The following is a 27,138-nucleotide window of genomic DNA, read 5'->3' as shown; positions in this document are numbered from 1 at the left end:
TGAGTTTTTAAGAGTTAATTTACAAATCTCATTACAAAAGGCTATAGTCACCTTGTAATATCACATGATCTATAAATATTTTACACAAAGTTGCTTAGGATTTCTAACTATGGAAGCAAACAATACAATGAATTGTACACAAAAAAACAAAAGATGACACTAGGGAGAACACTATGTTTAAAATAATGGCGTCGATAATAAAGGAAAATAAAGAAAAAATCGTGAAGGTCATGATTTTCATAGCTTCTAATTAAAGTTATCATTTAATAAAAAGAACCAAAAGTTACATTTTAAGAAGGTGATATTCAAGGAAGTGGTAGCCTTGCAAAGTCAATATTTGACTTTCTATTCAATCCTTTACTTTGGGCATTCTTTACATAGTCACCAAACAGAATCTCTTTATATACTAATGGATTCTTTGTATTAAGTAACTTCATGAGAGGAGAAACAGTAGTATCATGGCTTGGCTGGAAAAAACAAGGAATAGACATTCTTGCCCTCTTAGAGTTCGTAATGACTCTATGCTCCGCACTCTTGTACTTTCCATTTGTAAGGATCTGGAAGAAAAATAAATCCATTTTATTACAAAGGTATATAAACATTCTTACTTTACCAACAAGTCTTTTTTTAATGCTTAAGTGTATCAACGATAAGCAAATGTAAGTAAAGTGAGGGAGAACATTGGCCCCAACAATAATCATATATTATTAATAGATAATATATAATGGAATGCCCTCCCTTGAGACCTTTGACATTACTCTAGTGTTTTTTTATTACCCTTTATTAGCCCTTAATAATGTCTTTCTCTCTCCTTCTACAACTTCTCAAACTATTTATTATTGTAACATGTTTAATAAATACACATCCATACAACCATGAGATAAGCATGAGACAATCAATTAAAGAGCTCAGGTGCATAGCATGAGTGGGACTTTGAAATGTACTCCAAAATCTTCTCCACCCTTTTATCTATTGGCCCCACAGTGTGTGCATACATGCATGCTTGTGCTCCAATGTGTATGTCTATATTATGTGTATGTATTTCTTGTATAAGCGGATGTACACATACATAGATGGTCACATGCTTATTCTCCAATGTGTGTATTTCTTGTATGAATGAATGTACACATGTATAGATGGTAACATGCAGAACATGCATGTGGTTCTATTGTATGGATGGATGTACACATAAATGGTCACATACAACACATGCATGCACACATACACATGTGTACATGAGATACATATATATGCCTATGTGTACAATTGTGTGAAACATAAGGATACACATACACACACACACACACTTAAACACAAACACATTAATGAGTTTTGTGTGTAGCACAACAATACATGCAAACACATAAGAGCATACATGTATACAAACACACACACACAAACGCATTAATGAGTTTTGTGTGTAGCATAACAATACATGTACACACACACGTGCAGGTGTGCGCACGTGCATGCATGCCCACACACATGTATGCATTTTGTGTAAGCATAAAAAAGGACAAGAGAGAGATACCTCAATTTGATCACCAATGTTCACCACAAAAGAGTTTGGCAATGGCTCCACTGTCATCCATGTTTGGTTCTTGAAAATTTGCAACCCTGGTACTTCATCTTGCATCAAGATTGTTATAAGTCCAAAGTCAGAGTGACTACTCAAGCCCATTGTAAGATTGGGATCCGGACAAAGAGAGTAATAGTTTATTCCTATCACTTCATTGTCCATATTTGGCACTTCACTTAGTGCTAAAGGTGCATCTATATTCAAGCTTTCAAGAATAGCTTTCCATAATTTTCTTGCTAATGCTCTTATTCCATCCATGTATTCCAATATGGGACCCCTTAAAAGATTTAACACAAACAATAAAAAAAAATTAGATACTTTTTGGCATATTAAAGCATTTAAAATAGATCTTGACAAAACTTTAATAGTGCCTTTTTTAAACTTGAATATTTACCATCATGCACAACTTAAAGAGTATTTTTTTAATAATGAGCTATCCATAATTGATAAATATGATGAGAGAGAGAGAGAGAGAGATTTTTAAAGTTGTAGAGTTTAAATAATAAGAACTATGCATCAAATCTTCAATATAAAATCCAATAAAACCAAACCAAGGATACATGTATGCTTCAGAGAACATGGGCAAAAGCACCAAGTTGCCTTGTCCATTATTAGTACTTGATTTTTTTGTGAGGAGTTAAACACACACTTTGTTTTCACCCCTATGTGGAGAGGGGGAAGAGTGGGCTAGAACCAGTCAAATATTTTCCCATGACCCCTAATATTTCTTACATGGTTAAAAGTTCAACTAAAGTACCTAAAGGTTCAAGAAGTGGGGTTAATATCCATAATGACACATGAACTTTTTTATCAACAAAAAGACAAATGGAAGTTAATAAAAGATTATATTTCTAATATCCAAGTGTGTGATATATTCTACAAAAATTCATTGAAATGCACTTCTCACTATCTATTTCAATTGTTGCCATTATGTTAGGAGAGAGAGAAGCACTCTAAGTCTACCTCAAAGGGAGGAGGAAAGTATTGTATGCGACATAAGGATGTGTGGCATGTGGCTACTTACATGGCTTGAGGAGAATTGCAAGGGTGCTTTGGCCTATGCACCTACATTGAGTACCACAACCCCCCTTTTTGTGACCATGATACTTTACCAAAAAGACTCCAAGGGGGATGGAGAAGGGGGATGGAGGACCTGTAAGTGTGAATATGACAAATCACCCCCTCTTATAAATATTTGAAACCTTTCAAGATATTTCTAAGTCTAGATGGGGATGGGAAACTTTCAAGGGTGAATACTCTCAAATGGGTCCATGATAGAAGATGAAGCAGACATTAGAGCCCGTTTACTACTCATATTTCCTCTCTCCCCTCCTCGAGTGACCACGGAGACCACGGACTACAAAACTTCATTTCAAGGATTACTCACCTTGTTGACACAACATCACTCTCGGTACTTATTAGTAGAGCCTACACTAGTATTGAGGAATTGCAATATGCAACTAATAAGATGGGCTCTCTATAGAGTTTACTGGCATTTTTGGTCGTTTGTGTAAGATTCCTCCTCAGAGCCTGAATATCAAATAAGCCTCTACTTCAATCCCTCGTAATCATTCTATGTTTCTGAATACAAGAAAATATCATTTTTCCTTGTTTTGCCTAGTGAGATTTAAAAAAAATTCTGGAGAGTGGTAAATCAAAATTGGGATATTTTTGGATAAATCAATTTTTCAAATATCAAAAAAATATTTCCCAAAAATAAAAAATCAAAATGGTCCAATTAAGGTTCCTATGGACCAATAAGATTAATCCAAGTGTTGGGACAAGATAATCCAAAGAATAAAAAGAAGATACCCAAAAATGAGTAAATGCCCACATAAGATGAAGAGTTGACCAAGTACTAGGTTTATTAGTTAAAAATTATAAAGTATTAATAAAAAATGAGATATTTTAGAGTAATCATTCATTTTTGACACATGTGTAAGGAAAAGGGAGACCTTCAAGGAGGCACCTACTTCACATGCTTGGATGAGTTTAAAACTAAAAAATAATAGGATATTTTTTTCTCTCCTCTCTCCTAGATCAAACCAAATAAAAAAGGGAGCCAAATTGGTCCAAAACTTATCCAAATTCAGTCAAACTGAAGCTAGAAAATTCTAAAACTCAGTTAGACTCAGCTAGTGGCCTCCCTCTCCTATAAATAGACCCTCATTCCTTTGTATTATTATCTGTGAATTAAACTATGCCGGTATTACTCTAAACTAAGCTTAATTTCTATCTCGGGGGGAGGTCACTCACAAAAAAATGTGAATATCACGTGCGTTCAACAGAAGCATAATTTTAATTTATGAAACTTACAGAAATATATTTACATAAGGGTATGATTTAAAATTTTTTCAAAAAAATTTACAGATTCATAAAGAAAAGGGGATATTATATAGATTAAAAAATTCACAAATAAGGGATTTAAAATATAGGCCTTGAACGCACGCGATAGGGATATTTTACATATAGTGACCCCCCCGAGATTTCTATTATCCTCTAAAAACCTCTACAAAATTGAAGAGATTGGAGCTTCTCTCTCTCTTCAATCTTCCTTGGTTACTCCTACAACATACGAAAGCAATTGATTGGTTGGGGACCTCTACTATGATATCAAAGAATCAAGTAAATTAGAAGGTAAAGTGTGGATTATTATCTTTTGCTTATTAAAACTCCAAATGCTTCTCAACCCCTCTCAAGCTTGAGAACCTTTAATTTGAATGGCTTTTGATTACTATTGAAGTTTTTTTATGAATTGTAATAAAGAAACACATAAATTTTCATTTATGCTTAATTTTAAAGGTTTTTAAGCATTTCTCTCTCTCCCCCCAAAGAAAGGTCATTCTTATGACCTATTCTCAATCCAAATGAAGCTTCTCATGAAGCATATCTCTAATCCAAAAGTAATTTCTATGCTTGTCTAATTGGAGGCCAAAATAATGTCTTTCTAATGCTTTTATGATATTTATTTCATAGAGAAATTATGAATCATCCATAATTGGATAATGATCCAATTAGTGGTCATTCTAATCATATCAATAATATTAAACTTCATTCTTTCAATTAAATTGAGAATTATCAGTAATAGCATCGGAGCTATGGTAAAATTTCTGTAAAAAATAAACACATAAAACATTTTCATTCATAATATAAAAAGGAGACTTCCTACCATATTCTAGGAATTATCATCCCAGATTAATTGAATGGTTCTCATTGTAATCATGGAGAAATTGATTTTTATGTTTATGCATAATTAGTAAATTAGAAAAAAGAGAAATTTCTACTAATTTAATTCTATGTTAGAAGAGTAATCCCCATGACATTGGAAATCCATGTATTCCAATGATTTAGAGAAAAAAATTGGAATGCTAAAATAATGTATATTTTATGAAAGATTTTAGTTAAATTTATCTTTTTGTATAGATAAATTTTTATGATGAAAGAGGAATTCCCACCATATCGAAATTCAAATATTTAAATAAGAAAAGTATAATTCCTAGTGCAAAGGAATTAATGAAGAGTTTTATTTAATTTTTAAGAGAAAATATAGTTAAATTTATCTTTTTGTATAGATAAATTTTTATGATGAAAGAGGAATTCCCACCATATTGGAATCCAATTAATTAAATGAAGAAAGTGTAATTCCTAGTGCAAAGGAATTATAATTGGATTGCACTCATTAAAATGAGAAAAAGAAGGATTTCAAGTTTATTAAAAAAAATAGGTAGTTAAAAGATGAATTTCCATGATATTTGAGAAAAGATAGATTTGAATTAAATTCTAATATTAAAAGATGAATTTCCATCATAATTCTACTTAATGAATTAAGGTTGAGAATTTATGTGAAAAAAATAATATCTTGGATATTTGAATTGGTAAAATCACTAAATGGATATTTACCCAAAAACTAGATGTTTAGTTGAAAGGAATCCTGGTAGAACTAAACTGAATGAATTTAGTTAGACTACGTGAGGTCGGACAGTAAACCTAATTGTCCTTCTCTCGAATTGAATCAGACAAAAGCTTCGTGACCAATTCCACTTACTAAATCCAAAGAATAGACTACCGGAACTAATCTAGTTTTTCCCTGACCAATCTCACCAAGAACCTAGTTAGATAAATGGATAAAATGACGGGTAGATCACCCTCATGAGAGATCAAGGATCCTCATTATGAAACAAGGAATTATTGGAAAAAGGGTCTTTGGAACCGATCTCAAACTGGAATCTCACTTGCATTGGAAACTCTGTTTTTCATTCAAAGGACTATTTTATGCCAGAATGCTGGAGGAAGCATTTGGCTTATGTTTTTCTAAGAGGAGGTTCATTGTTGGAACAACTAGCAGGGAGTCATCAAGGGACGTCGCCCGCCGCGGCGGCAAAGCCTACCAAGGTCTTGACCAACCTCGGTACAGTTCAAATGGTGCGCTTCTAGTACGATGAGCGAGGACCGACGAAGCGGTCCCTGAGTGAAGTGCTAGGAAACCTACGGTGGATCCTAGAGGGTTCTGACCAGGCGCAATGCACGGGCTCGCGGTTGCTATAGGACACCCAAGCGTACGTCGAGGAAGATATTTGATGGTCAAAAAGAAAGGTTTTGGGAACAAAAAATTGATACTAGATCTTGTTGGTTGGCCAGCTGGTCTTCAACAAAGAGTTCAGAGGATGCATTTTTGTAATACAATGGACTTGGAATTTTGGAAAATGATGATAAAAAATGTTATGATTTTATTCAAGGATTGTCTTAAAGCCAGTCAAATCTGTTATAAATGGCAGTTTCATATTCGGTGTGTACATGGTATGCCTATTTTATTTTTGCATGAATCGCCAGGTAGGGGGCCTGGGAACTCTTTTCCTCGGTACCCCGGCAAAAACCCAAACAAATCTTTATAAAGGAGTCCCACCAATTCAGTGGTTGGGTGGTTGGCTAACCCATGGGCTGGATGGGGTTAGGTTGGATCGGAGGATTCCTGAGAAACAACTATAGATACGATTAGTTACGTTAATCAGTTTAAATCCTGAGAAGACCTTATTCTATGGGAAAGAATCATCGGCTGTGTCATAGTAATGAGGAAAAATGCAATGATTCCATCGACCAAGTGCAAGTCTCTTCTTGATCTGACCATGTGACTTTAGGTTTGGTCAGATCAGTTTAATTTAGTCAAGACTTGTCTCGTTAGAGTAATCTCCTAGTTAGAAGATTTTTCCCAATTGGCGGAATCGCCCGTGTCTTCCGAGTGAGGGGAGTCTTCCGGGCCCGGAGGGACCGGTATCGAAGGGACCACCCCTCGGGCTAGCCTCTTGTCCCGGACATCCGTGGGCGAGGCCCCGAGTGTGCAAGACCCCCACCCCGCACACGGGAGGCCAACGCCACTTTCGCCCACTGGCAGCAGCAGCAGGAGCACCGGAGCGGGCGGGCGGGGACCTCACAGCTGGTATCAAAGCAAACTCAAAAAAAGCATTTTCATAATGTATTTTCATTCCGTAAGCTTCTTTAATGATTGAAGAATTTTTAATCAAAGAAATTGTTTTTATAGATGGAAGTGCCATTTTGAGGATTATATTTCATGCCAAGTCTGTAGACTCCTTAGTTGCTTTATTCCTAAGGAGAAGATAATAGCTCCCTTGTTAGTAAGTTAACATTTGTATCAAGGTAGGGCTATGGCCCAGTACCGTTGTCTTATGCGCCTCTCGAGGAGATTTTGAATTCTGGAGCCGAGCTGCTCTATGTACATATTGCAACTTTTATATAAATAAAGAAATGTTTTCTAGAGAAAAATTCCCTGTTGTATCAGTGATTGTTTATGGACGAACTAATAAAGATAAATCTGTTATCAGACATATGTCATAGATCTCCAATAAGATCATTGTCTTGTTTAAGAAATTGTTTTTCGAACCTCTTAAGTCTTAGGATCTCGTGGACGGTATCAAAATAAAAATTGAATAATATATAATTTTTGATAGAATCATGAGGAGTCGAGGAAATCGTGGCCGTCAGCCAGACCCTCTCTGTAAAGATGATGAGCTTGACTCTGATGTTCGCAAGGCTCTTCATAGGACTCAATCCCAGGACCCTTCAAAGGAGAAGGGGAGAACCTGGGGCGAGGCTGTGGAGAAATGGGTGAAAGCCATGGAAGAATATTTTGACGTCATAGGCTACAATGAGTGGAGCAAAATGGCTCTTGCCAAGCTGAAAATAGTGGAAACAACCAGGGTGGCATGGAGGAACCACTGTGACACCAACCGTCTCTGGAGAGAAATACTCAGTCCTAGAACGACCTTAAAACCTATTTGAGAAAGAGATTTTGTCTCCCTGGATTTTTGGAAATCAAAATGAACGAATTCTTAGAGCTAAAGCAGGGGAGCAAAACCATCCAGGAATATCACCAGGCCTTTGCTCTTCTACTCAAATATTCACCACCTTTAGATGAAGAGCAACTCATGGGCCAGGTTCATTCGGGGAATGAATGAACCCTTGGACACACTGGTCAAAAATGCCAAGCCAGTGTCCATGTGGCAGAGGCTATCAGAATGGCGAAGGACTTTGCCAAAGCCTTCATAGTAAAAGTCCCGCCAAAGCGAGCTCCCTCATCCTTCAGGAGATTTCAGATACCGGGAAGTTCTTCCAACTTTCTACCTCCAAAGAGACACCAAGGTCATAACCAGAATGTGGAGACGGGAAGCTTCAGACATGAAGGAAGACCTTTCCCCCAAAGTACATTCTCAAGAACTCCGGCTCTCTCCAGAATGCAAAGGGAAGACCTTCGAAGCGAGAACAGATGCTTTGGATGTCAAGGACTTGGGCACCAGCTCAAGGATTGCCCATCCCCTTCTGTGGGCCAAGGATGCTAGGGTCCGAGACAGACTCCTTCTTATCAATCCAATCAGGGTCCCCAGCGTCAAAATCAGGGTAGCCCTAGAAGAGTGCCAGCTCATCCTCTGTAGCCTCCATGCAAAGCAATCTCTAAACTCTCTCCCAAAATTGGAATAACCAAAGAGAGAGAGTTCCACCTCAGACTGCAGCAGCCAGAGCAGTCACCATAGCTGAGGAAGTGGAGGAAGACAAAGGACAGATCTATGCAGCAATTGAGGATCAGGGGAATAACCATCAATTCTCAGTCCTCCAAAGTCTAGCAGAGTACCGCGATAAGAAATTCAAGCTTTTGATTGATTCAGGCAGTACTCATTCTTTTATTTCCCCAGGATGTCTGTGTAAATTAGTCCTAAATCAAAAATCAGGGAAACCTATGCAAGTGGAATTAGCCAGTGGGGGTGGGAAGATTCTTTTCACTCACCTTGAGACTGACCTTATTCAGTTTAGCTTAGATGGGAACGTAACAGAGTGCCAGTTCAGAGTCCTACCCCTGGGAATATATGACGGAATCCTTGGAATGGATTAGCTCCAAAAGAATCAGGCTAACATTCATTGTCAAAAGGAACCATCTCTTTCCTGGACCTTCATGGGAATAAATTTCAAGGAATTGGAATTTCCAGATCCCTAGTGCTCAATTAGTCAAGGCTTCTAAATTATTAAAAGGACTCAAAAAGAAGCAAGCTGTGTATGTCGTCAAATGAATCCAATAGACATAAAATGTAAAGCTGAAGAACCAAAGTGGTTAAGTGAGTATGTAGATGTATTTCCTGAAGAGCTGACTGAGATGCCTCCATCTCATGAAGTAGATCATGAGATCGAATTAACCCCCGGAGCTCAGCCCAGTAGCCCAGCGTGCATACAAAATGCCAGTCCCCTGAAGCCATAGAACTTGAGGAATAATTAAGACAACTGTTAGAGCATGGATTTATCAGATCCAGTGTCTCACCTTGGGGTGCGCCTGTTCTCTTTCAAAAGAAGAAAGATGGAACGTTAAGACTCTGTATTGACTACAGAGGATAGAATCAATTAACAATTAAGAATAAGTATCCTATTCCTAGGATTGATAAACTTCTGGATCGGTTAAGTGGTACCCAAATGTTTACAAAGATAAATCTCAATTCCGGGTACTACCAGATCAGAATCAAGGAGCAGGACAACCCAAAGACAGCATTCAATACTCGCTATGGGCATTATGAGTTCACAGTCATGCCGTTTGGATTGACTAATGCCCCGGCGACATTCAATCGTCTTATGCAAGATATTCTCAGAGAATACTTGGATGATTTTGTTCTTGTCTTCTTTGATGATACATTAGGACCTCAATGGAGTCTTCTTGGGCCCTTTTATTCGGCAGTTTAAGGAAGTCAAACCTTTTCTCTTAAGAAGAAACGTTTTCTAATTTGAAGCTTCAAAATGGCTACTTTATTCGAATTTGAATTTTGGGAGAAAAATGGAATTTAAAATCTAGCGGATAAAACCATATCATGTAACATATCTATGGAAAGCTCTTGATGCGTAGATCACGGATCTCTAATCTCCGTTCAAATCGGAGCTCGTATGTAGAAGTTATGGAGGTCCGAAAATTGTAAAATTGCCCCCCCCCCCTTTTTGGGGGAAAAAGTGCACCCTTTGACCACTCTTACACCTCTCTTAATCACCCATGGTTTTTGCTTACATGGCGGGCTTCTATTTGTCAAAAAGTTAAACGTTTCCATAACCTCATGGCAAATTAAAGGTCCCAAAAAGACTCCATTGAGTTCCTAATGTCTTAGTATACTCAAAGAATGCTGCAGGACCATGAAGATCATGTGCACAAGGTCCTGGAAATCCTAAGGAAACACCAACTCTTTGCAAAGAAGAGCAAGTGTTCCTTCTCTGTTGACTAGGTTGAATACTTGGGATTCATAGTGTCAAAGGATGGGATTTCTCCTGACCCCACAAAGATCCAAGCAGTAGTAGTTGAATGGCCAGAACCCAAGTCAATATAGGAAGTCAGAGGATTCCTAGGGTTAACCAGATGGTATAAGATCTTTATACCTAGGTATGCTCAGATAGCATCCCCTTTAACTAACCTAGGTATACTTAATTTTAATGGTTTTTAAGCATTTCTCTCTCCCCCCAAAGAAAGGTCATTCCTATGACCTATTCTCAATCCAAATGAAGCTTCTCATGAAGCATTTCTCTAATCCAAAAGTAATTTCTATGCTTCTCTAATTGGAGGCCAAAATAATAGCTTTTTAATGCTTTTATGATATTTATTTCATAGAGAAATTATGAATCAATCCATAATTGGATAATGATCCAATAAGTGATCATTCTAATCATATCAATAATATTAAACTTCATTCTTTCAATTAAATTGAGAATTATCAGTAATAGCAGCGGAGCTATGGTAAAATTTCTGTAAAATAAACACATAAAATATTTTCATTCATAATACATGAAAAGAGGACTTCCTACCATATTCTAGGAATTATCGTTCTAGATTAATTGAATGATTCTCATTGTAATCATGGATAAGTTGATTTTTATGTTTATGCATAATTATAAATTTAAAAAAAAATAGTGATTTAATTCTATGTTAAAAGAGTAATCCCCATGACATTGAAAATCCATGTATTCCAATGATTTAGAGAAAAATTTTAGAATGCTAAAATAATGTATATTTTATGAAAGATTTTAGTTAAATTTATCTTTTTGTATAGATAAATTTTTATGATGAAAGAGAAATTCCCACCATATTGAAATTCAAATATTTAAATAAGAAAAGTATAATTCCTAGTGCAAAGGAATTAATGAAGATTTTTATTTAATTTTTAAGAGAAAATATAGTTAAATTTATCTTTTTGTATAGATAAATTTTTATGATGAAAGAGGAATTCCCACCATATTGGAATCCAATTAATTAAATGAAGAAAGTGTAATTCCTAGTGCAAAGGAATTAATGGAGATTTTTATTTAAATTTTAAGAGAAAAATTTAGTTAAATTTATCTTTTTGCATAGATAAGTTTAAATGATAAAAGAGGAATTCCCACTATATTGGAATTCAAATGTTTAGATAAGAAAAGGCCTATTAATAGAATACGTATGCATGTTTTGCAGAAAACTGCACTATCGAAATTTCTACACAAAATGATGAAAATACCTGTGCAAAACTTGAAATGCAAAAACGGAGCCTGAAACGACCTCAGCTTAAAGGAATTAATGGTTATTTTCATGTAATTTTAAGAAGAATTTTAATAGATTTAATTTATGGAAAAGAGGAATTCTCATGATAATTAGATTGCACTCATTAAAATGAAAAAAAAAGATTTCAAGTTTATTCAAAAAAATAAGTATTAATATTTTAGTTAAAAAATGAATTTCCATTATATTTGAGAAAAGATGGATTTGAATTAAATTCTAATGTTAAAACATGAATTTCAAGTTTATTCAAAAAAATACTTTCTTGCTTTGGCCATTATTGTCTTGGTTTCTCTTTCTTTATTGTCTAGCTTGGTGTTTTTCTCTCTCTATATCATTAGCCCCCCTCTTTCTCTCTTGCACACATGTATATATATATATAGATACATGTGTGTGTATATATGTGTGTGTATATATATGTATGTATGTATATATATATATATATATAAATGTTGGCACCATCTATTAACTTAGTGCTTTTCTCTCTGTCTCTATGTCATTACCTCTTTCTTGTTTCTTCTCTTGCTCTGGCCATTATTCTCTAGTTTTCTCTTTCCTTGTTATCTAGCTTGTGTAATGAAGTAGATGTGGTGTCACATGTACATGGGGGATGGGCCCTAGGCACTTGGGCTTAGGGTCATTTACATATGTGCTTTTGGGGGTCTTGGGCTATATTATACATAGGGCTCATGGGCATTGTACACACACACACACATTAAGGATCATTTGACTATTATCTTTCTTGGAGCTCTCATGCCCAAGGTTTCATGGTGAACTTCTCCCATATGAGATGTGAGGATGGTGACCCACACCCATGTTTTCACTCCTTCACATTTTCTTGGACTTTCTTAATTTTCTTGATCCTAATCTTGCTCAAGAATGCTTAATCTACAAGGAATTAGTGAGCTTTGATTGAGATCTCATTAGATACTTAGGTATTATGGTTCATTTTGATCTACTAGGTTCAAATTTTGGACCTTGGACCAAATTTTGGGATGACCAGACTAATTTTTTAGAGAAAATTAGCACTAATCACCTATTAATCACATTTTTTTAATTTTCCTCTTTCTTCATCAAGCTCTCCATGGCTAGGGCTCATCATTGAGTGGTCATTTCTTCTCCTAATCTTAGGGTTTTGATAGCTCTTAGCTTTCTCTTTAATTTGATCTAAAAAACCCTCCCATTAGGTGAAATATGGACTCTCCTTTTTGCCCCTTAAGGATTTCCACTCTCCTTTTTGCCCCTTAAGGATTTCCACACCTCCTTTTCTCTAGAGAAATGGGCTCATAGTGAATTTTTTGCAAATCAAATCAAAAGTTGACGGAGAATGCACATTTGGAATCTACTCATCGAGACGTTTCCAATGATATATAGTATGATGAAAAAATTTGATTATTCAAGAAGTCCCCAAATTGGTGATGACCTGACATGTTACATGCCACGTCATCACCAATTTGGGGACTTCTTGAATATTCAAAATTGCTTATCATGCTATATATCATTGGAAAGGTCTCGAAGAGTAGATTCCAAATGTCCAAACGCCGCTCACTTTTGAGTTTATTTGCAAAAATTTCACCACATGAACCCATTTTTCGAGAGAGAGGAGGCAAGGAAATCCTTACGGGGCAAAAATGAGAGTCCATATTTTGCCTAATGATTCTCCCATCATTCCCTTGTCCACCTTTGAGTTTTTTCTACAACTATTTTTTGCACACAAAATTTCCTTTAATTGCCTTTTAATCAGTGATAATGATGCCTTTAATCACTGCTAATCACCACTGTGAGAAGACCTTATGGCTTATATAAGACTTTAAGGGTTTCTTAATCTATTCTTAGCATTTTTTTGGACCGTGATGGAGAGGAGGATGGTCTCAATGATCTGAACCGGCGACTAGCATTTACTAGCCATTTTTTGTGGCCACAAGGGTCCTCGCCAGGAGGCAGGGACGTCAGTCCGGGTAGACTTTGGGGTGCGACATCTCGGACATGAAGCGGACTTGGAGGAGAGTGCTATATGTGCCAGATTAAGTATTTCATCTCCTTTTTGTACACGTGAGATTTGTAAATTGGGCAATAAGCTGGAATTTATGGAGGACTTAGTGATTGTTCAAAACCCTCTCATTCACTGACAAGATCCTTTGGCAAGGCATCGAGTACCAAGGCCTCTACAAACTCACAGCTCTTTACTCTCACACAGGTACCCTCAAAGACGATGTTTGGCATGCTAGATTTGGACATCTTTATTTGGAGGCATTGTGGAAGGCTTTTTGGAAGCAAGTGGTGGATAGATTACTAGATGTTGGAACATGTGAGGGCCTTTGTCACTCTTGCCTCAAAGGGAAACAACATTAGGAGGCCTTTCCAAAGAAGGCTACACAATGAGCTATGGCACCTTTGGAGTTGGTTCATATGAATTTGTGCAGCTAGATGCGCATTCTGTCTCTTGGTATTGCCACTTATGGTTTTCTCTTAGTTGATGATTTTAGCCAGTATACATGGGCCTATTTTCTCAAGTGCAAAGATGAAACTTTTGACAGATTCCAAACATGGAAATCCTTGGTGGAGATACTATCTTCACATTCCAAGCCAAAAAAGGTGGCGAGTTTACTTCTCATCAATTTAACAAGTATTGTGAGCTACATGGCATTCAAAGGGAGTTTGCCAACACAGGTACTCCAGAGAACCGGCATGGTCAAGCGGAAGAACCGAATGGTGATTGAGATGGCTCGAGCTATGTTGGAACATCAGAGTCTTCCTCAAAAGCTTTGGGTAGAGGAAACTATTTTTTATATTCTTAATCAGTCCCCTACTACTGTTATTCTAGGACACACCCTCTTTGAGGCCTACCTGGTAGAAAACCTATAGTTTCCCATTTTTGGGTTTTTGGGTCTGATTCATTTGTTCATGTACTTGATGGTGACAAGGGGAATCTGGACACTAAGTCTAAGCATCATATTTTGGTTTGGTAACAACTCCAAAAAGGTTATCGGCTCTACAATCTTGCAACCTAGAAGATCATCACTGGAAGAGATTTGGTGGTTAATGAGGCTTCATCCTCCATTTTTGAAGAGGGGGCTTCTTCATCTTCAGGGGATGATTTGACTCAACCTCTCCTTGGTTCTTGTGCTAAATCCTTCTCTTCCTCTTCCTTGACTTGAGCCAGTACGTCATCGAGCATCTCAAATGGAGGAATCCTTTAGCACTGATCAGGAGGAGGAGATTTTAGTGGATGCTCCACTTCAGCTAAGGAGAAGGGTTCGACTTCTAAGGGGGGATATCAAATTCCCAATTGGTTGTACCACAGGTCCATTGTGGGACTTAGAGGTAACCTGGTTACCTTCATCTCCAACAGGGGTGTCCCCATCGATCAGAGTGATTGCGTATGATGACATCATCTTAGGAGAACGTGTACATCAATAATGCACTAATTTCATGCATCTAGAAGGACTTGAAACCTACTCATATTGGGGAGGCAATTTCCAAACCGACTTGGAAGTGGGCCATGAAAGTGGAGCTTGACTTCATTGCGTGGAATCCGACTTGGGAGCTGGTCCTAGACCGGAAAAGCAGAAGGTGATTAGTGTCAAGTGGGTCTATAAGACTAATTACAAATCAAATGGGACTCTACATAAGCCCAAGGCTAGGCTTGTTGGCGAAAGGCTATTCTCAGAAAGCTTGCATGGACTTTGATGATACCTTTGCAGGTCAACTTCTCGAATGGCTACCATATGGATTGTTCTTGCTCTTGCTGCACTCTCATTGGCCCATCGATCCAAGCATAAAAATTTCCTCTTCTACATCCGATCTAGTGGTGGTAGTTGGTTTCTTGATTTGGTTGCTCAACACACGATCTGATTGTGCATTTGTGGTGGGAACTCTCAGTGCTTTCATGCAGGCACCATTGGACAATCATTGGCAGGAAGCACTAAGCGTGTTGTGGTACTCGAAAGGTACCAAGGATTTTGGCATTTTCTAATAATGTAGAGGTGGCCACTTTACATGGATGGAGCAACTTCAATTGGGCTGGAGATGCGGATTCTACGATCCACTATAGGGTATTGCTTTACTCTCGGATTTGGAGCCATTTCATGGTCAAGTAAAAAGTCACTCTACGGTGGTGCTTTCATCGACCGAGGCGGAGTATCGAGCGGATTGTTTGGCTTCTTGTGAGGTGATTTGGTTGCGGGGGGCTACTTGAGCACATCGGTTTTCGGTAGAAGCATCCTACCCTTATCTCATGCCACAAGAGTTGCTTGGCTATTATTAAGAATCCGGTATTTCATGCACGAACCAAGCACATAGAGATCCAGTATCACTTTGTGCGGGAGCAAATCTTGGAGGGAGACATTATCCTTGAATATTGTCCTACCCAAAACAACGTTGCAGAATTATTCACCAAAGGATTATCTCTGTCATTGGCATTCATGGCAGCTCCTTGGGCCCTAGGACCTAAGAGGGGTTGTTAGCATATATCATCTCCTACTAGTAGCTTTTCTGGTGTTTATGGGGTGCATTTCTATGCTTAGGAATTCCCCATTTTTTCCATATCATTCCCTATTTATGGGCCTTTGATGTGGGTTGCCTACCCATTTTATGGATTATTTCACCTATTTTTTAGGTTGTGTAGCCACTAAGAGGCAGTCGGCCAACTCATGTGATGGAGCATATATATGGACTACCCTCTTCCTCATTTCATTATCATTCCTTGATCATTCTTGGTGAGCCCCTTTAGCCCTCTGTCCATGGAGTCCACTCCTCTCCTATGAGCTAGTTGTATCCCCTCTTTTCTTAAGATTAGTGCATTGACATTCATTTTTCCCTCACAGTCTCTCTTGGAGCTTCAACGTTTTTGTCATTCGTCTACATCTTTCCATTTCCCTCTGACATTGGAACCATTTCCAAAGTGTGGATTGGATTTTTTGGGTCCATTCCAACCACCAATTCAGAGAACCAACAACAAGTATATACTGGTAGCCACTGACTATTGCACTAAACTTGTGGAAGGCAAGGCTCTCATAGATATAACATAGCTATATTTGTAGCAAAATTCTTGTATGAAATGATTATGGCCAGGTTTGGTTGGTCAATAGAACTTGTTAGTGATCAGGGTGGAACTTCCTATAGAATTTGAGTGTATCATATGATCATTCATAAAAACTCCACAGTGTATTATCCATAAGCCAATGGTTAGGGTGGAACTTGTTAGTGATCAGGGTGGAACTTCCTACAGAATTTGAGTGAATAGGCAAGATCCATCAATCAAGTAGTGCAGCAAATCTTGAAGAAGATTGTGAATGATAACATAACAGAATGGGATCAAAAACTATATTCAATACTTTGGGTATTTAGGACAACATACAAGGTGGCAACTAGAAGTACTCCCTTCTCACTAATATATGGTTTGGAAGCGGTAGGTACCCATGGAATTTATAATCCCTAGTTTTCGGGTGGCTCAGTGACTCATAGAATATTGCCAAAAAAAATTAGTCACGCATCGGCTGGAGTAGTTGTTGGCATTGGGAGGAAAAAGGCTCCATACAAACTCAAATGTTAATGTAATCCAAAAGCGATAGAAGATTTTTGTTGATAGAAATGCTAAATTCAAAATTTTGACGTAGGTGGATGAAATAAGTAAGAGTACGGCCCATATATACTCCATCATGAGCTAGCTGACTACCTCCTAATGGCCTACATGACCTAAAAATAGGTAAAATACTCCATAATCTAGGTGGGCAACCCACATCAAAGGCCCATAAAAATAAGAAAAAATATGGGGAATGCCTGAGCATGGAAATTCCCCACATAAACACCAGAAAAGACACCAATAGGAGATGATATATGCTAACATCTAGAGAAAACACCAAATTGTGTGGCATTTGGTCACCCTAATCATTGGTAGAAATCGTAGGCTTTGGCAAATTGCCATGCATCTTTCAGAACTATCAACCACTATAATGTAGCCTGAAATATTTTTTGACCTATGATTTCTTTGAAAAATTAACCTCCAGTGAGGCCTTGATGGGCTTCTATGATTACTGATACCTTCTCATGACTTGGGACACACTACCTCAAGATTTAATCAACTCCCGTCTTGTACAACTTTCTGGCTACAGCTATAAATGTTCTGCTTCGAAGTGCTAGCCTCCTCCAATGATCTCATCTCATGCCTTCTGAAAACGATCCATTCATCAAGAACAACAACATTTCACTGTGCCACGTTTTTGGTGGAATATCTAGAATAAACAAATCTGCATCCAAAAACTGATCTCAAACACCATCCATCGGCTCTCGAGATTCTATCGAAGTCGAAAATCAGCAACTACATGCTCATTTCTGGATCTATGCTCAATGGCAAATACGAACTCTTGTAGAGCAACAACATTCATCTTGCCAATTTTCTTGTAAGATTAGGCTTTCTCACTAGATAAATTAATGCATGATGATCGACCCAAAAGGTAATGCCTAAACGTGTTGATAGAATACACCATGCCATAGCTTCTCTCTCTTTCATATGGAGTGTAATTCTTCTCAACTCTGCAAGCATCATTCAACTAGCATAATAAACTGGACAAAACTATCTAGCCTTGGTTTTTTGCATTAAGGAACTACCAATGGCAACATCTGATGCATTCACAAAGACATGAAATAGCCTCTCCCAATCTAGAGGTTACACAATTGGCGCTACAGATAACATCATCTTCAAATGCCAAAACGCTTCTTCACACTTCTCATTCAAGATGTATGGTGCATTTTTAAGTTTGTAAGCAGATATAGTGGACATGCCACATGTGCCAGATATCTGAGAAACCTTCTATGCCATTTAAGCTATTGCAAGAATTTGATCAATTCTTTAGTGTTGCATGGAGCTTGAAAAATCAAAAAATGATGATCACCTTCTAGGGATCCACTGCTAGCCTGTCTTCTAAAGTAATATGGCCAAGAAATGCTCCATTCCTTACTATAAAATCACACTTTGCTAGATTGAGACTGGATCTTGTTTCATGACACCTCTGTAGACACAATGATAAGTGTTGAAGATGCTGTGAACGCCTCCCGAAGACACTAAAGTCATCCATAAAGACCCTGGTAAATGTTGTGAGATACTCATAAAATATTTCCTAGACCATCCTCCCCCTTTTGTGACACTTATTACAATAAAAGTACCCGTTCTGTACCAAAATTTTCACCATTTCAATTAAAAATCCCCTTATGTCTATAAATTTTCTGTAACTCCACAAGTGGAAAAACCTCTTCCGTTGAACTTACGTGCTATCTTACATATTTTTGAGTGACTCCCCAGTCATCCTTACTTGATTATATCTGTTGAATCCATCCAAGAGTGAATACATCTCATGGCCACCAACTATGTCGAGCAGGTGAGTCTGTAAACAGTTCAAGTGGAAAAGGATCCATGACTATGGTCGCATTCAATTTTTGGTAATCCACACATACCCTCAGCTTGCCATTCTTTTTGGAAATAATGACAATTGGAGATACCCAATTAGGTCTATCAATTAGATAAATGAAACATACTTTCACCAATTTGTCAATGTCTTCTTTCACGTATAGCAGGCATAATTTGGATTCATCCGATACCTCTGTTTGCCGAATGCAAATTGCATCTTCATTGAGATTAATCTTATGCTGATAAAAACTAGGATCAATATCCTTCTTATCCATATAACTCCAAGTAAACAAATCTTAATATCCTAAGAGCAATTTTTGCAGTTGTTGTCTCTAGTCCTCTATAAGTTTGGCACTTACTCAGACCATTTGAGGGTTCTAATCATCTCCCAAGTTCATGTCGGACAATTCATCTTCTTGCACCTGACTACTCTTTTGCATGTTCCTCTCATAGGCTTCTCTGGTAGATATGAATACCTTGATTTCTTCAAGAACATCATCTCTGCTTTCAGACAAACTTCTTACATTTTTTGCTCTAGAATTTTATATTCTGAATTGGCCAAGATTTCTTATTCCATGGTTGTTCCCTAAGTTGGTTGCACTGCCATGACTTTTGGCTTGTACTCCTGACGCTATACGGTCAACATCCACCTTAAATAAAGACACTAATTCTGGATTTCCTTTTGAAATTTTCTCTTTCTCGTCATCTTCCACTTCTTCGAGCCAGTTGAGTCCTTCTGCATAGAGTGATCAATGCGACGAGTTAACTTTTCCTTTTGAACACGGACACCCAAATCTTCTTCGTTCCTTTTTAGATGGTCAACCAATGTATTTCTTGATTGTATTAGATTTTTCCATGATAGAGACAAGTAGCATCGGGTATTCTCTAGAGTCATCCTGCATTCGAAGGATGCCTAAAATTTACAATCAATAACCACACTAATTTGTTGATTCTGAACAATGCCCACATGCATCACTTTCCATTAATCCGCCATCTTGACAACAAAGGGGACTGGTTGGATATCTATGATGTCTAAGCTATGATCCATTTCTTCTGATAACACATGAACTTTGGATCCTCCATCAACAAGTACTCTAGGTACTATCCATTCTTTAAATGTTACTGTAACTTCTGGAGTTTCTTCATCATAGTCTGGAACTAGTTCTAGTGAGCCAAATTAATGAACTATGTTCATCAGACTATTGTTGGGCTGAATCTCTACAGGAATAGTACTTTTCAAGGGTCATTGCCTATAGTTAAGCACTAAGGCTTGGCTCAGTTGAAAATCTAAGATTGAATACATGCATGTTTTTTGGTTGTTTAGAATATGCACATGTGTCAGTATAAAACCGAACTAAGCTTGTTGATAAGGTAATGAAATACATTTTTACTTGTTATAGTGTTGGTGAAAGCAAACATAATTGTCTCTATATTCTCTCACCAAGAAGATTATTATTAGTTTACAGATCAATTTGCAAAGGACTTTGTCTATCATGCCTATGCCAATTCTCCGAACATGTTTGATAGAATTCCATAAGCATGCCTATGCCGATTCTTTAAACATATTTGAATGGGTTATTATCTATGTAGTGATGGAATTTAATAAGCATGCCTATGCCAATTCTCCAAACATGTTTAATGGATTATTACCTATGTAGTATCCATTAATTTCTAAAGCAGATTTTGTCTACTAATTCGTGTTTGTTGTAAGGGGGGAATGCTCAAGGATTTGATGCACCAACTTTAGATTAGTTGGAAGATGTAGTAATTTCTAAAAGATCAACAATTAATAAATCTAGGCTTATGCCTAGATGGGTTAGAAGCATCTTGCATGATAGCAAATTATCTACTCCTTTTCAGAGTAGACACAAATCCAGTGCTAGAACCACTTCTTTAGCAGATATTGTTAATTTTGTATTTCTTAGTTCTCTACATGATGTTGATAAACCTAAGTCTTTAGAAGAGGCTCAAAAAGATCCAAATTGGGTAAAAGCCATGCAAGGTAAAATTCATGCCACTTAGTAAATAGGATTTAGTGGATCTACTACTTAGCAATAACGGTATTTGTAGTACTAAGTGGGTTTCAAAGTCAAGAGAAAGAAAAATAGATCCATTGATAGATTCAAGGCCACACGAATTGCAAAAGGTTATGCCCAGCAGAAAGGGATGATGAAACTTTTTTCCCACTTCTCATATGACCATTATCCAATTTGTTATTGCTTTGGTAGCCCATCATGAATGGAAAGTGCACCAATTGAGCATTAAAATAATGTTCTTGAATAGTAATCTACGGAAGACGTTTATGTGAGTCAACCAACTCATTTTTCCCAACTTGGTTAAGAATAAAAGGTATATATGATTTAAACAAGCTCCTAGATCTGAGTATCGAAAGATTCATGCCTATTTAAGTGGACAAGGATTTTAAAATAGTCCTACAAAAAGCACTTTCTATGTGAAAAAGAATAAGCAAGGTTTTCCTATTGTCATTCTCTATGTAGATAACATGCTAGTAAGCACCAATAAGGATTTCATTGTTACAACTTTCAAGGTTGATCTTGCCTAATTCTAAGATGTGAGATCTTGGCCTTTTGCACTACTACTTGGGTATGCAGTTTATATAGTAAGATGATGGTCTAGCCATTAAGTACTCAAAGTACATCAAGACACTGCTCAAGAGGTTCAATATGGAAAGTTGTAAACTAATCTCTATACTAATAAAACTTAGACTACATGATGTCAATAAACCATTTGACATAACCACTTATGATCAAGCTATTCGATACCTAATCTGTTTGTGTGTGTGCAATTCATGGCCACATATCCAACCAACTTTTAAATTTTATGCATTGCCCAGGCACTAAGCATTGGCAGGAAGTTAAATGTATCTTCAATACAAGACTCTCAAGATCTTAAATTGTTCTATGCGAAGGGGGTGATTTAGAGCTGCATGCCTTCAATGATTTTCCGACTAGACATGTGATTACGATACACAATAGTCTACTTTTAGCAACTATTTATTTCTTAGAAATTCATGCATATCTTGGATAATCAAGAAGCAACTAATTGAAGCAACAATGATTCTATAAAGATGAATACAAAGATCAATATTTATTGATAGTTAAATGTGTATCGTTGAGAAGATTAATGGAGGAGGATCTTTGTGTCCCTTTAGACACCCCTACTCCTATTCCCTACTCCTGTCCTTAGTGAAAATTAGAGCATAATGATAGTTGTTAAGAATCATGTTACATCAGAGAGAGACAGGCGCCATGCAAGAGAGATCAAGCTGAACTATTGCAAATACAGAAGACAATGCGACAAATCTTTTCACTATAGCCTTATCACATGAAAAGTTTGATGCCTTCTGTAAAGATTTGGACCTCTTCCCTTTTAGAGACTAATATGTAAACTTTATAACCCTCACATTTATTTTACATGGGGGTTTGCTAGCATATGGTAGTACTACATTATGAGGACATGTACTTATGCTATGGGTACTTTTGTCTCACTATGTTTTTTCCATGGCCATTCAAGTGTGACTCGGGCACCTTATGGTTAACTAGTATAGTTTAGGGTTGCTTCTTATTTTTACTTTCTCTTTGTACTTGTAGAGAGCTTCATTTCTCTCCTTTGAGCTTTCCATTCTTTCTCATACTCTACACCTCTATGTTCTTATCTTTGAGCATTTGTAGTTTTTCTCTGTACTTGTAGAGAAAGCTTCATCTCTCTTCTTTGAGCTTACTATTCTCTTTCACACTCTAGAGCTCTATGTTCTTATCTTTGTACTTGTAGAGAGCTTCATTTCTCTCCTTTGAGCTTTCCATTCTTTCTCATACTCTACACCTCTATGTTCTTATCTTTGAGCATTTGTAGTTTTTCTCTGTACTTGTAGAGAAAGCTTCATCTCTCTTCTTTGAGCTTACTATTCTCTTTCACACTCTAGAGCTCTATGTTCTTATCTTTGAGAATTGTGTGTGTGTGATTCTAGCTCCATTCTATGGGAGCTAACATTTAATGCACTATAATTGATTATATTATCATTTTCAACAATTAGTTCAGATTGAGTTTGCATCAAAGAGGGTTTCACTCTATAATTAAAACAATCTTTACTATTGCTTGTGTGAATTAATGGAATGAGATATGTGTGTTCTAGTCAAGATTTCTCCTCAAGATATAAAAAATTAATGTTTTTTAGAATTTGAGTCTTTTGGCCTTTTGAACCTTTTTTTAACTAGGCTCACCTCTCAACACATAGACTCATATATGTAGACTAATGTCGCTTCTAGAGTGACATCTTGTGGACTCACACCCTTTTCATATCAAAGCTTATATTTTTAGAGTGGATATACAACTAGAATGCAAAGAAGCTCTAAAACCAAATAAAAAACAACAAAACTAACATATCCAAAGCTCCAAAACCATATGTTTTTTGAAGTGTGACCTCCTGATCAATATCGCACCCAAAACTATATGTTTTTTCAAAGTATGACCTCCTGATCAATATCAGGCATAATATTAGGTAATCCTAATAACTTAGTATGGAAAAAGAAATGGAGCTAGGCCCTTAGCTAGTCTAGTGTTAAATATGTTCAATTAAAGAGCTTACCCAAGTATTATTGGGGGTCTTACCTTCAAGCCACACTTACAACTCTTTGTTGTGGGTGCGCAAGCTCGTATATTACATCATCACTTTGTTATCATACCAGAATTCTCCATGGCTATGGGGGTGAATGAAGATCTATCATACCCAAGAATCATCGGGTCTTGTCTTCGAGCCACATTTATAACTCCTTAATATAAGAGAGCACTAGCTCATGTGAGCTTTCTTTTCCTAGATGGAGGCAAGAAGAGAATGGCCTTCGTGGTGGTTCTCTCCCACAAAATGTGGATAAAGAAGAAGCCAATGAGAGAGTAAACTACAAGCAAGCAATTCATATAGCATATAAGAATCTAATAGCATACAAGAAAGCAAGAGTAGATAGGAGAAGAGCTCAAAAGTATTTTATTACAAGGAGATGATTATGTATTAGTTTTTTCCATAAAATAAGCTTATATACAAGTGACTAGTTTTGACACTAGACTAACCAAAACTTAAAAAGGGTATGGCCACTATTACTAGTCTTAAGCAAATATTACTAGCCTTAAGGAAGTATGTACGTAAAGTCCTTCGACTTCATGTGAAGACACCAAAACTTATAAATGGTATGGCCAGTATTACTAGTCTTAAGTAAGAATGTTCATGAAGTCCTTCAACTCCTATTTACCATTAACCTTATGGTAAGCTAATTTATATGTTCCAGCACTGTCTTACAAAAGATAGGCACTCGTTCAAGTGGGTAAGATGGCAAAGTGCCTTACCGTAGACTTACAAAACTATCTAAACCAGAGCAATTAAACATGAGCCATCTGCTGCTATTAAGCTATCTCAAAACGACCTTGATTTTTTATGTTACATAATTTTTTAGAGGATTTTAGAAAGGAAGGGAATGACAATTATTAGGGTTGTGAAAGTCATCAATGGCCACATTGCATAGCATCGAAGATGTAGTGAAAACATCACTAATAAATTAAACCGAGATATACTTCAAAGATAAAAATTAAATTTGTAAACCTTCAATATAACCTTTATTAACCTACGACTAGAACTTCAAATGTCACATTCTTCTAGAAGAGTTTTCAACTTTTTAAGATTAAGGTAACCTTAAAATATGATTGGTTTTGTTTAAAATGATATGTGCTATTCTAAACTATGTGGATTAGAAAAATAAACGTAAACATTTTAATCAGATACAAGCAATCATGCAAAGTTTAGTCCCATAGGCTTTGATTCATTGTCTTGAGCCTAGGCCTCTAAGAACGGAGGTCTTGAACATGTGTTCAAATCATGGAAACACTATGCCCATAGGCTTTGATCCTAGGACTCTAAAAAGGGAGGTCTTATACATGTGTTCAAATCATGGGAACACTAGGCCCTAGGCTTTGATTCAAGATAGTGGATCAAAGCCTAAGGCTCAAGACAAATCATGGGAACACTATGCCCATAAGCTTTCTTTGATCCACTGCCTTGAGCCTAGGGCTCTCAAAAGGGAAGTCTTATACATGTGTTCAAATCATACGAATGCTATGCCCTAGGCTTTGATCCACTATCTTGAGCCCTCGGGGGGTTCACCTAAAAATATGTAAGTATACCACGTGAGTTCAAATGAAGGAGTTTTTTAATTTAAAAATTTAATGTAAATTATAGAAATACATTTATAAGAAGGATTTTTTTAATCGATTTTGAAAAAAAAACGTAAGTTTAAAAAAGGGGTCATTTTATCCATAAAAAAATCATAGGTAAGGGGTTTTTTAAATACTTCTTGAACGCACATGATACATAGGGTTGCTTAGTAGTGCACCCCCCGAGCTTGAGCCTAGGGCTCAAGACAAATCATGGGAACACTATGCCCATAAGCTTTGATCCACTATCTTGAACCTAGGGCTATCAGAAGGGAGGTCTTGTATATGTGTTCAAATCATGGAAACACTATGTCCATGGGTTCACATACCTTACTAGTGTGTATTTCATGTAGGCTGGTAGTGAGTTAGCTCACCTACACACTAGGAGTTATTACTGTTTATAACTTTGTTGAACACCCATACACCTCATCTATCATCAAAATACTATCCAGAATCAAAATGATAGGCAACAACAATATGTAAACATGGCTCCTCTTTCATTGATAAAACAAACTCTAATTCATTGTATTGTGTCGTGTCCTCACGTGAGTGTTTCAGTATTTTTTTTAAAACAAGCATAGAAAGACACTATAGGCTTGCCACAACTTTTGTAGAGTTGTACATTCTTTTTTTTAAAGCAATGAAAGCTCAAAGATGTTGAATACATAAGCACAAAGATGCTTAAGGTATAATGATATGGACAATCTCTAGAGATTAGACTACCATAAAAATAAGTCTGTACCCTATTCAATCTCTAGAGTCTAGACTCCCAAAACAAGCCTCTTGCATTCATTGGGTCTGAATCATTATACCAATAGGATAACTTATTTAGTTTTTTATTGTTCAAATCTATCATTCCCCTTCACTAAGGCCTCCACGTGGGAGCAAGAAAAAAAAACAACGTATATATCAACTGATGTCTCTCTCTCTCTCTCTCTCTCTCTCTCTCTCTCTCTCTCTCTCTATATATATATATATATATATATTGTCTTCTTCTGGCTAAAGCTTTGAAAGATGATGCATCACATAAACTGCAGGATATGGGTTAGTTTTTGAATTTCAAAGATCTGAACTCTCGCCTGCATATCATGACCCTTTCTTACCTCACAACATGAGGAGCATACTCGAAACCATCGAATCTGAAGCCTGGACCCCGCCTTAGAAGAAGATTGTCCCTCCATTCGTGCACAGTCTCTTTACTGGGATTGAAGCTGGTACAGTACCCCACGGGATTGCTGAAGTCGGTGGTGAGCCACCGCATCCTCTCCTGTGCCGGCTGATCGAAAAACTCTCGGGCTGCTCTCCACATCCTCTCACAAACCTCTGGCAAAACGCCGTGATCGACCACCTGCAGAAACATCACGCGATAAAATGCTTTAGAGAGAGAAGAAATTTCGCTCTCTCTCTCTCGCTCTCTCTCTCACACACACACACACACACAAAATGTCATGCTAGGCTGCAGGCTGCAGACTGCAGGCCCTTATACCTGGAAGAAGCCCCACTCCTCGCATGCACGGCCGATCTCTTCCACCGTTTTCTTCCTGTCGCGGCCTAGCAAGCCGACAAGACTGATGACGGGAAATTTTAAGTTGCAATCAAGGAGCTGTGCGGCTTGTTGTTGGGCTGGGTCGAGGCGCGGCCTGTCGGCGGGTGAGCGGACGTATTTTGCAGGGATAGGCTTGTGGTGGGCAATGACACCTGAGTCCACTAGCTCTTTAACTCCTTGCACTCGATCCAACTCGTCATGATCATCACCTGATGAGGCTGGTCGACCTAGGGTTACCATGGTGTTGATCGAAGGAAGTGTGCGCACCTTTGTGTGTGTGTGAGAGAGAGAGAGAGAGGGGGAGAGATGGACAAGCTTGATCCTCTACCGTA

General features: G+C 37.4%; 1 protein-coding gene across 1 annotated transcript; it reads right to left on the bottom strand.

Annotated features, from left to right (window-relative positions):
* Positions 1–222: 222 nt before the first annotated feature.
* Positions 223–27,138, bottom strand: LOC147630994 (fe(II)/2-oxoglutarate-dependent dioxygenase 4-like). The gene is made up of 4 exons (XM_086809328.1): positions 26,747–27,138; positions 26,364–26,608; positions 1,532–1,856; positions 223–557 (listed from the first exon to the last, which is right to left on the bottom strand). The coding sequence occupies exons 1-4, from the start codon at positions 27,044–27,046 to the stop codon at positions 306–308; spliced, it is 1,122 nt and encodes a 373-aa protein (XP_086665454.1). The 5' UTR covers positions 27,047–27,138; the 3' UTR covers positions 223–305.

This window comes from Cibotium barometz, chromosome 15, assembly GCF_041138505.1.
Source record: "Cibotium barometz isolate CiBa-2024 chromosome 15, ASM4113850v1, whole genome shotgun sequence".
Lineage (NCBI taxonomy): Eukaryota > Viridiplantae > Streptophyta > Polypodiopsida > Cyatheales > Cibotiaceae > Cibotium > Cibotium barometz.
This window is presented reverse-complemented; position numbering and strand designations above follow the sequence as displayed.